The sequence below is a fragment of the Chiroxiphia lanceolata genome, chromosome 1, assembly GCF_009829145.1.
Source record: "Chiroxiphia lanceolata isolate bChiLan1 chromosome 1, bChiLan1.pri, whole genome shotgun sequence".
NCBI classification, from domain to species: domain Eukaryota; kingdom Metazoa; phylum Chordata; class Aves; order Passeriformes; family Pipridae; genus Chiroxiphia; species Chiroxiphia lanceolata.
The window spans coordinates 55,198,734-55,210,567 of NC_045637.1; the positions used below are offsets into that span (position 1 = coordinate 55,198,734).

At 43.0% G+C, this 11,834-nt stretch overlaps 1 protein-coding gene across 8 annotated transcripts in view; it reads left to right on the top strand.

Annotated features, from left to right (window-relative positions):
• LDLRAD4 (low density lipoprotein receptor class A domain containing 4) overlaps positions 1-10,410 on the top strand; it is a 274,476-nt gene extending 264,066 nt beyond the window's left edge. For 6 of the 8 annotated variants that reach the window (XM_032691842.1, XM_032691851.1, XM_032691862.1 and 3 more), the window contains 2 exons: positions 7,376-7,429; positions 8,754-10,410. In XM_032691842.1, the coding sequence (XP_032547733.1) occupies positions 7,376-7,429; positions 8,754-9,296 (597 nt within the window). In that variant the 3' untranslated portion in view covers positions 9,297-10,410. The remainder of the gene's footprint in view (positions 1-7,375; positions 7,430-8,753) is intronic. The other 2 variants (XM_032691869.1, XM_032691886.1) reach the window with 1 other exon arrangement.
• Positions 10,411-11,834: the final 1,424 nt, after the last annotated feature.

An 11,834-nucleotide genomic window follows, 5' to 3' on the forward strand; every position in this document is an offset into this window, starting at 1 on the left:
AATTGCACACGTTTCTGGCTGTATAAAGACCAACTATTGAACAGGTATATCGCTCATTCTGGTTCATCTACAGAGTGTAGTGATCAGATAAATTAGCTGCTGCCTTTATTGCCAGCCTCACCTGTAAAACTCATGGGTCAGGCCTCAGAAATAATGAAATAAAAGGTATTTGTGGGTTTCTTTTTCTGGTTGAACTTCCTTCATGTTTTAAAGAACCAAACAAAAAGACCAAAACAAACATCCCCAAACAAAACAAACGTGATTTAAAAAGTATGGTAATGAGAATTTCAACTTCCAGGCCAAGTTGGAAATTAGAGTATTAAAAAGATGAAATATCACTGCAGTCACAAGTGTTAGTAACATTTGAAAGACAGAAAAGGGACCAATCATAGAAAAAAAATTTTCTCCTTGACAAGCACATGCTAAAAAGTCATTGTTGTGCACCTGTCCTGTCAATATGCTATTTTGTGTAACCACCACTTCATCTTTATCTTTTTTCCTTTTTTTTTTTTTTTTTTTTTTTTTAAATTTTTATCCCCTCTTGAGTCTCATCTTCTAGTCTTTTGCCTGGTCTTTGGTTTTTTTATTACCTTGGTTACTGTGCTGAGGCCTTAAACAGTTCACAGCCAAGGACAGGACAAACACTGCTCAGGAGCAGTGGATGCTTCTGCAGCAGTGCTGCTGAGGATGCTGCCTGCCCTCTCCTAGTGAGGCTATTAAACACTCCAGTCTTGTTTTAACATTAGCAGAAGTAAGAGTTTTGTGGTCATAACTGTGAGAGGTGGAATGATGCTGAGTGACAACTATGTTGATGTGAGTGGCAGCCTGAAGTAAGCCTGCAAGGTGCTAAATGGTGTCCATATCACAATGGATAAAATATTGAACAATTTTCCCCTGCTGGCTCATCCATCAGCATTTGGCTTCACAGCTGGGAGCAAGCCAAGGTTTGCAGAACACCTGAGAAGGATAAGAAGGCTGCAGGGTGTGGAATATACCAGGAGCATGCTTAGGGCTGCTTTACTAGGACAAGACAACCTCTTGTGGAGGAGCAACTGATGCTACTGGCAGTGGTGGGGGGTTTTGGGGCAGGGCCATGTGGGAGCCTTAGAAAGGCACATCCATGCACAGGGTATGTGTGTCTGATATTCCAGGGGAGTTACATTTTGCAGCATTGCTGGCTGTGCCTTGAGAGCGTTGCTGCTAACCAAAAGAATCCTGTGGGAATGTAGGTAGCCTCAGCTGAGCTGCTGCTATGGCACTCTGCTGTTTGCTGGGACAAAAGATAAATCTTGCTTTCCTGATGATTAACTCTTAGTGTCATCACCAGTGATTTCCAGGGGGACATTGATGGGAAAGAGATTAACTAAGTGACTTACAGGGAGGTACTTAATGAGCTTCTGATGTTCCTAAATTCATTCCTTCTTTCCATCCTGGTGGCTTCTGTCTTTGCATTGTCTTCTTTTATAAAGTGGATGTTGAAGGAGTACTGAACAGTTGGACTGCCCCAGGCCTACTCCTGGCAGCAAAGTCCCTGCATCCATCACATTAGATGCTCATCCTGGCCAGCCCCTGCCTCCCAGCACTGAGGGCAGCACTGCTGCTAGGGCTAGTCAGCTTGCATTATAACCTGCATTGATAATGGTGGTCTGGAATGCCAAGCTCCAGGAACACAGCTTAAGAAATACTTCCCTCTGTCCTGTATCAGCTATTTCAGAATAAAAGGGGAACATCAGGAGGGTGACAGAAAATAATCAATAATAATTGACAGCTCAGGGATTTGTTAGTAATTTCAAATGTTAGTCTTTCCTGTTGGTCTTAAATTGTTTCCTGCTCATTTTGACCTTCCTTTTGTCCCTGGTAGTGTCCCTGGGCCACTCATTCTCACTTTCTTACTGACATATGCAAAAGAAAGAAAATCCCACTGGGAACAAGAACCCAGTCTACAGCCAGGAGAGTGTGAATGCTGTAGATTACCCTGCTTTGCCAAATCTTTTTGTTTCTACCAGTCATCAGTTGGCAGGGGCTGGATGTGTACTGTATTCTCCTGCTGTCTCCTTGAGGGACACAGGCTTGCCTTTCCTTAGGGGAATGTTGCCAGGAGGGACAGTGTGCATGGCTGCCACACTTTGAAGTCTACCATAGTACAGTCAATGTATCTTTAGTAAGGGCAGGATTGTCTGGGAAATCTGCAGGTAGGACTAGAAGTGAGGAGCCCTGGCTCTGGGTGGCTCCTGACTCAGTGTGTCATCTTGGGCAACTTGCTTCATCTCCAAAAGAGGACGGGATAATAGTACTTATTCCCTTCAGTTGAATGAAATGAAGATTACTGGAAGTGATGAAGTGCTGTGAAGTTGAAGAAATAAAAGTTTTAAAGCATTAAGTAACAGAAATAATTGCAGTAAGTGTAGGGAGGCAGATTACATGTGAGAGATCTGGCACTCCATAATTCTCTAGTACTTCTCCTTGGTACTATGCACTGCTCTGCCAGACACCAACACCTTTCCTCCCCTTGAGGAAACACAACTTTTAGAGGAACAAGCAGTCCTGCTGCAATACTCGTCATTCAGTTGGGGACAGCACAATAGTTTGTTTTGCTTGTGTTTGGCAGGGAAAATGTTGCCATCTTCAAAGCTGCGATGGTCTGTAGCGCCCAGAAGGAGACAGGGAGGAACAAGCCCCTGTGCCTTCCTGGAGCGTTTTCAGCAAGCCACTGCTTTAATGTGGTGTACTGTACCACCTAGGGCCAAAATAGGAAACTACAGTGCTGTCTGAAACATTTCACTTGCAAAAGAAGCATATATATTTGTGTGTGTACACTAATATATGAAAAAAATAATAAAATAAAAATCTGAGTTAGGGAGAAAAAAGGAACCTTAATGATTTTAATGCATTTTAGACAGTGGAACATTGACTTTTGTTTCTCAGGAAACATAATTTCAGGCTGAGTTCTATTTCTCAGGAACTTAAAAGTGGAGAAAGCCTGAAAATCTCCTTAACAGTCAGGAGAAAAGAAAAGTTTGGATTATATGGGATTGTCATGGTTTAACCCCAGCTGGCAACTAAGCATCACACAGCCACTTGCTCACAGCAGGATGGGGGAAAGAATCAGGAAGGTAAAAGCGAGAAAACTTGTGGGTTGAGATAAAGGCAGTTTAATGGGTAAAGCAAAAGCTGTGCACACAAGCAAAGAGAACAAGGAATTCATTTACCACCTCCCATGTGCAGGCAGGTGTTTGTCCACCTCCAGAACAGCAAGGCTCCATGACGTGTAATGGTGACTTGGGAAGACAAATGCCATTACTTCAGAAGTCCTCTCCTTCCTTCTTCTTCCCCTATTTCTCTATGCTGAGCATGATGCCATGTAGTGTAGAATGTCCCTGTGGTCAGTTGGGGTCAGCTGTCCTGGCTGTGTCCCCTCCCAACTCCTGGTGCACTCCCAGCCTCCTCGCTGGTGGGGTGGGGTGATGAGCAGACAAGGCCTTTACACTGTGTAAGTGCAAACACATCCCTGTGTTATCAACATCATTTTCCTCACAAATCCAAAGCATGGATGAAGAAAATTATCCCTGCTGAAATAAGGGATCCTTTTACTCTCTTACAATTTAAGAAGATTTTGTTACTAAGTGTAAATTTTTAGCTATAACTTCTCCTGACTTAAAAATTATTCTTTTATTAAGTGTTTTTCCTGCTCAGCTGAGACAGTTAGATGACACTGGGCTCCAGTGTTTAAAAATGTCCTCAAAAAGTCATCTTCCTACACTGTTTAATGCTAGAGGCTCTAAACCTTTGTAAAATACAAAATAGCAAATTATCTTAGGCTTATGCAGTCTCCTAAGCTCTATATACTGAGTTAAATAATCATCACCATAAGATAATTCACCATAATTAACTAATCACTCAGCTGGATTTATTAAATGATGCTGTTATTTAAAAACCTAATTGCAAAATTAATTTCTGTAAATTGTTGTGAAATCCAAAATGGCAAAGGTCAGCAAAAGACATAGGTGGATCCCTAAGATTGTTCTTGCTTGGTGGTGTTTGTAGGTGCTAGGATTTTCATTCGAAAGCCTAACAATGTTAAAGATTAATACAATATAGATAATAAATGTATAAGCTTTCTCTGCCTGTTACTTTTAAGTATTGAAGCTCATGCCTGAAGACCTTTAATCCCTTCAAGAAGGAGCAAGTTGAGGTGGCTAGCTACTGAGTAACTATAAAGAAGCAGGTAAATGAGGTACTGCCCACATCAAAAAATGGGTAAATTGGTTTTGCTCAGGTTTAATCTTATTTGTGCATTCCTGAGAGCTACTTGTACAAATCTCTGGGCATTTGGTGTGAGGGGCCATCGAACAGAACTGCCAGCAAATGAATGTGGGAGCTGGGAAGTGCCTTGTTGGCTTAATGCTGGGTGGTGTGGTACTAGGGCTGGAAGTGTGTGCCAGGCCTGGTGGCTGGTTAGCTGTGGTGCCAATCCATATTGCCTGTGCCTGCTTTTGTCTTGCTCACAGGGTGAGAAGTGGGATGAGCAAACGGTGGAAAGAGGTCAAAAGTAGTTTTTTCAATCGTTAGACCAGTCTACCTTGTATTTTGAAACACAAAGAGAGAACAATATCAGGAAATATAAATACAAATGCTGTCAGTTCTCATCTGATTTTCACTGATCTGAACACAGGGAAGTATTTTAACTGTCAAATAAAGGTTTGTAAGTAAAGGGACAAGGAGAGAGGAAGAAATAGCACTTTCCCTCAGTGTAAGTCACCCCAGATTGTTCATGGTAGTTACATCATATTATTTCTTAAATCTACTTCTTGGGAGAAAAAAGGTCAGGGGTATATTTTCCTTCTGCAACACTTTCTTCTCCTCTCAACCCCTGGACATCACCCCAAGAACAGTGGAGTAGGTGGGCACCTACCTTTGGGTTAGATTGTATCTACCCAGTGCAGAGGAGGAAGGATTTCCCTGAAATAAAGATTTTAAGGTAGATAGTATGTCTCATGTGGGGGATGCAGCAATTTCAGGAGGACAGAAATTCCAATGTTGGGTCAGTTAGTCTGGACTTGGTGATGAGAAAATCCTGTACTACGGTACTGGACCAATCATGTAAGCATGGTGAGGTTGGTCTGCATGTGCTTTAGGAGCCTGGTATTTTGGAAGTGTGGGCATGCTAAGCATGTGTTACCCAGCCATCTGCCTGGGGAGTTCTGGCTCCTGGGATAGAGATCTTACTGGGGGTTGGCTACTGCCAAATGATTTATTCAGCCTGCTGCTCTGTCCAGAGGAAACATTAGGGAAGGGGGTAGATACAGGTAGTCTGTGTGACATACTGTCACAGAAACCATGTTGTTACACATCCTTACATCCTAAGGATCTCACAGCCTCGGAGTTCAACTGCATCCCAAGCTACTGCCTTAAGTAGTTATCCCAGAGTGGGGATAGCCTTGGGCTCCTTTGGTCTGATCCTCTTTGTGTGACTATCCCAGTGCCCTGGGCACACTCTGTGGGTTCCCTGTAGCAGCTGCAGTGCCTCTTGTGCTGGGATTTAGGCATCAGCAGTAGAAATAACAGGAAACTCCTCACTTCCAGCAAGTTGTTTCTGTTAGGCATGTCTGGTACCAGATCTGGGTGCCTTGGCTCAGTGGGCGGATCCCATTCCATCACCATGCAAGGAGTTTTTCTCCATATGCTGCACCATCTCCCTTGGCTCTTCTTACTCTCCTGTCTTTGGGGAGATGGGCTGTCGGATGGGACGTTCCACTTCCATGTAAGGAACTCCTTTTCATAAGGGAGTTTAACTAATGTGAGTGGTGGGGGTAGATTTTATTTCATTCTGGGTTGGGTCATTGATTTTGCCTTTTTACCTCTCTTCTGAGCCTGAACACATTAAAGTTGAGACTAAGACAGTTGCACTAAGCGTAAAGCTACACACTGTCGTGTTTTTCAAACCATCACTCAGGAATCTGCTCTTGGGCTGTGTATGGCCTGTAATTCAGGGGCAGTTAATTGAGAACTTCAGCTTTGACTAATATGTCTTACTAATAGTTGGAACAGGCTTGGAGCCTGTTGGGTCAACTACTGATAACCTGATTGTCTTTAATTGTGCAGACATACCCTCAGATATTTCAAAGTGAGGGCATCTGGGTGATGGAGAAATGGAAAGGAAGGTGGGTAGAAGTATGTATATACATGTATATATACAGTTAGTTACAGTTTTTTCTGTTGGCAAAACTTGTCAAGGCACTGAAATACATGGATCTGCATAAGATTTGTCTTTCATATCAGGCCCTTTGCAAAGGAGGATACTTGGAAAAGTTGTAAATAATTGCAATTGTCAGCCTCCCTCTATCTCTACTCTCTAAAGCTACAGAAGAGAATTGTACCAGCTTTGTTATTCAAAGCATTTCCCTTAACAGCTGAATCCTGTGGGAGATTCCTCTTAGAGCAGCTTTCCTCTTCGGTGGACTCTCCTGACAAGATCACAGACGGCTTTTGGTCTCCGAGTGTCATGATGAACATCTAGTTGGGTCTATTTTTATATCTGAAATATGTTGAAAGATGCTATGGTGAGAAGAAGCAGTACAGTACTCTATACATGGTAATGCTTTTGGGGACAGTATACATTTTCCTTCCAGTTCTTGAAATTTCTTTTATCTGTAAAACTCGAATTAGCATCAAGAAAAGAGTCATGACCATTTTGATTTTCTCTTTGTGCACCAAGATTGAAGTTGTGTGCCATATAGTTGCTCTGATGTGTCCTTTCCTGCTTCAAAATTTTCCAATAAAATACATTCTTTGCAGGAGTTACTGATACTCTAAGCAATTAATTAAGAAAAATAATGGTACACCTTAAGCATATTCCTTTATTGACATACTGTTCTTCACCCTTTTATCTGCCATGAGTGCTGGTACAGTGTCAAAGCAGTGTTTCGAGGCATGAGGAAGAAAATACTTTGGCCTGAGAAGGTAGTTGGAGAAGTGGTTGAAAAGGGGAACTGGCAACTGAAACTTCAGCTCCTTGACTATCTATCCTTTATGATGGGAATTGAGCAACTGACAGTGTTACCAGGGTTTAGCATGACTGTCGCTTCCCTGAAATTAGAGATGCCAGGTTTTGTTGTGAACTGTTTTGCCTCTGGTGTGTAATTGGGATCCTGGCTGGCAGGTCAGCTTTGTCAGACCTGCCAGCCTTACTGACGTGGCCTCATCATGGGCTGGAGGTGGCAGGTACCTGTTCAACACACAAGTGCTGAAGTATCTCCTGTCATCTCCGCTCGTTGCCACATTCTCGTACCTGCAACCAGTTTGCTGCTTCCATATTGAGGCAGGATGGTGATGTGATCTATTAATTTTTCCTCTGTTGTTTTCTTCCACATTTCAGGAAGGGTGCTTGTGGCCTTCAGAAAGCTCAGTTTCGCGCCAGGGTGCTTCAGAGGTACTGACAGATTTCTGACTATCTTCACCAATGTGCTTTCTCTTTCTCCTGTAATGTGTATTTAGTTCCTTTCAAAAACATGCATCTGTTTTGTAAAGAAAGCTTTTTCAGTGCAGTTCACGTAGTTGTGTGAGCCTGCCTTAACTCCCATTTCATAAATGCCTCAGACCTTTTCATTAAAACAGTGAAATTCTGCCTACCTGACACCTCATCTCCATCAGCAGCTACCTGTGTCATGTAGGTATTCACAAGTAAGTGGTGGAGGTGTGTCTCTTTCATGCAGTGGCTCAACAATTTGACATCCACTGGAAGCTGGGAGACCAGTTGCTCTTGTCCCAGAATTTTTCTTGGATTTACAACACATATCCTGTCACCAATGTCTCCCGTCTTCTTCCAGCTAGTTCATATCCCTGGTCTGTGTAATTATTTGTGGGTGTATTGCTCTGAGTGGTCCAGCTGTCCTGTGACAAACAGCAGACCTTCCTCATGGTTGGTCCTACATCTGTGAGGATCATGGGCTGAGAACCGGCTTGGATCCAAAAAAGAGAAGAGCAGTTTGGTAGATCTGGATCTGAGAAGCTAATGTGTCTATGTGTATCTGGGATAGACCAAGTGAGGAGCAGTAACACTTTACAGAATTCTTGAACTTTTCCTTTTGTAAAGCCTGATTTTCTCCAGGGTTTAATATACCAGGGACGTTTTTTGCATTCACAGTGCAGAAGCTTTGTAGGTCCTCCCCAGGGGCTGAGTCCTGGCTGAGAACTGAGGGAGAGGAGGACACCTGATACATTCTGGTAGTGAAGGCGTGAGCTATGCTGGGCCTTTACAAAATGTACTAAAATGACCATCTGAATTCTTTGGTGATGTGTAGGGTATTACATTAACACGACCATCTGAATTCTTTGGTGATGTGTAGGGTATTACATTAACACGAAGTAGGAGATGGAGGCTCAGACTGCAGCTGAAATTCAGTAGTGGGACATTGTTGTAAAACTAGTCAATTGTCAAGACTAGAGAGAATTTGTTTCCTCTGTTCAGAAACAGAATAATTTACTTTTGCTTTGGATGTTTTAATGTCAGAAGGTGTGTTGGGTCTTGGTCTTCCTTCGTGAAGCTGTTCTCAAGTGTGTTAGCTCCTTCCTGCACCTTCTACCTGTTCTCATGCATGCATGTGGGAGCACGTGTGCACAGTATCTGCTGGGTTTAATCTCTAAGATGGGGGGAAAGAGAAGCATTCTGCGTTTCATCGGTTCTTTGTAAATGTGGAGCAACCACAGCGCTTTGCTCAGAGGTGGAGTCATGTGTGTCTCTCTTCCTGTTTCAGATCATGTATGCTCCAAGGTCCAGGGACAGGTTTACCACCCCATCTTTTATGCAGCGGGACCGTTTCAGTCGCTTCCAGCCCACTTACCCTTACATGCAGCATGAGATTGACCTCCCTCCAACCATCTCCCTCTCTGATGGGGAAGAGCCTCCGCCGTACCAAGGCCCATGCACCCTGCAGCTCCGGGACCCAGAACAGCAGATGGAGCTCAACCGGGAATCCGTCAGGGCACCACCCAACCGAACCATTTTTGATAGCGATTTGATAGACATCTCGATGTACAATGGGGGCCCCTGCCCACCAAGCAGCAATTCGGGCATAAGTGCAACCAACTATAGCAGTAATGGAAGGATGGAAGGACCACCCCCGACGTACAGCGAGGTCATGGGGCATTACCCAGGCTCCTCTTTTTTCCATCACCAGCACAGCAACGTGCCTCCTTCCTCGCAGAGGGGGAGCAGACTTCAGTTTCAGCAGAACAATTCAGAGAGCACAATAGTCCCCAGCAAAGGCCAAGACCGGAAACCAGGAAACCTGGTCTAAAGTTACTCGCCCAGGTGCATTTGAACTGAAGACAGGAGATCCAAGCAGGGTGGTGGAGGAAGACTCCCACGCTCCGGTGCACAATGTTGTTACGTTTCACGTGGTACAACTTAGTAAAACCAAACGTGCAAACCAGTTCTTTGTTTCTGATTCCTTTCAGGGGAATTGCATGCAAAGCAGATTGAAAGAAATACAAACTTCCATTCAGTTTGTCTATGAGCAGTGTTTCAGGGGAGGGGGGGATATATTATTTTTTTTTAATAAACTATTTCAATTATTTAATTCTAAAAGTTAGCACAGAAAGGAAGGCTTGTACAGCCTGTTTTATACTCACTGAACGGCGGAAGGAAGAAGGTGGTTTTGCTAGATAAATGGGGGAAGAATTGGCCAGTTTGCTTTTTTTTTTTTTCTCCCAGGGTGTGGATTTTTTTAATATGAAACAAAATTCCTGTTCTGTGTGCCAAGGTATAAAGTTGAGAACTTAGATGAATGCAAGGAATTAATTTGTGTTGTGATAAATGTGTTTTAAAAGGTTGCACTATCTTAATGTTTTAAAAAAATATATTATGAGGGAACTGTTTTATGTGAAGTTCTTCTATATGTTGTCTTTTCACCTGTGGAATAATGATAGAGCTCCAGAAGTAATCTGGAGGAGTTTCCCCCCCTATCCCTGGGTTTGCTAGAAAATGGGGACAGGACTTAGCCTAACATCTCTTGACTTTTACAAATCAAGAAATACAGGGACAGTTGTCTTTGCAATAATTTGCATTCAAATAACAGTGCATCAGTGAAGTGTCTTGGAAACTTGGATGGAAGAAGGCAAATATGAAATCCCAGCATTTTCCATCACTTAAGGTTTAGCTATTTTGCAGTGTAGACTATTTGTTTTGTAAATGGCAAAACAAAAAATCCCAGATGTGTTAATTTGTATTGATTCTAACTAAGTGCTGCCATTCTATTCCTTTTCATAATGCAGTATCGCCAGTACTTAACTGTTTTAGAGATTTTTGTCCTCACTGTAGCCTGAAATGTATTTAGTTACATATCATGACATTATGCAATAAATTGTTTGAAAATGCAGGGTGGGTTTTTTTCCCCTGCAACGCTGTTAAAATATGTGAGACTGTTGTGCTTTTCGCTCTCCACTTCATCCTTTTAGATGCTGAAGTTCAGTCCTGGAAATCCATCATGCTGAAGTGAAGGGGGACTTTGTATCTAAAATTCCCCGTGCTGTTTCTGCAGCAGCACCAAGAGCCTCCATGACAGTGGTGCCGGCTTCTGTGGCATCCCTGGCAGTGACGTGGGAGCGCCAGTTATTCTCACTGCAAACTCGTTTGCTCTGGGCCCTGTTGCAGAAACCCTTCTCCGTGCGTGTCATCTGTCTGACGCCAGCAGGACTGCGCTCGTGGGTAAAGATGACTCACATATTAACCAAGTGTCTGTAAGCCCTAGTTTTGCTATACTTGTCTGAAGAGTAGTTGGAAAATGTTACCTTGCCTGTATCGTGGCGTCTGGGGTATTCCTCCACTGGCTATTCCCATGTGGAAGCACACACGGTGCCAGAAGGTGGTTGACGAATGGTGATAGTGGCATCACAAGCACATGAAAAAGCACAAATTGCACTTAAAATGCATTTCGGAAATGGATTTAAAGTAAGAATCTTTAGAGTCTTGGCTTGAATAGTTTCTAATACATAGGTGTATATGTGTCATAGACCTTTCCACTTTAAAATCTTTCACTTTTTTTCTAATTTCCTAAGCCCCGTGCTTGGTGTTTCAGGCAGCAGCTGCTGAGTGCCCCAAGGGCACTGGGGAGGAGTGGAGGAGTACTGTGCCCTGGTCCCATGGCTGGAGGCTGAATTTCTGCAGGACTTCTGTACACAGGGGGCTCTGATAACTGAAGTGCATCTTTGATCTATGCAGAGTTTTAATGCCAAAACAGTGTGTGTGTGTCTGTGTGTGTGTGTTATATGGGCCTCAGTGTAGATTTGTTTTCTTCATAAGATAATTTGATTTTATTCTAGTTTAGAAAATGTTTGTGTAACTGAATATGCAGCCCCATTTGTCTCTGTAATTGTTATTTTGGTCTGAGTCATGCTGGTAATGCAGAGTAAAGCTGCCTTTTAATGTATGTATTATTTGAAGGGAGAGATAGAGATCATGTGATGGGATTCACTTATTTGTTTTCCGCTCAGACCCATAGGACAGGTGTTTAGAAGATGACTAGGCGACGGTCAGTCAGCTAGGGCTCTCATCATGTCTGGTTCCTGGGAATAAAAGCTGTGAAATTAGATTTTTGCGAACAACCTATGAACATAATTCTTATAATTCAACCAAAAAAAAACCTGAACAGAAGACAAAACCAGCAGATGTTGGTTTTGGTCTTCAGTGACTTTTGTCACTTCATAAGCGAGCCTTTAAGCCAGAGAATGCGTGTGCCTACACAGATACTGTGCTGTTGCCTAAATGAGGATTATTTAGCCGAGAAGCCTTCAGGTGAAAACAACTGGAACTCAGTTGTCATGGCAGAGCACACCTG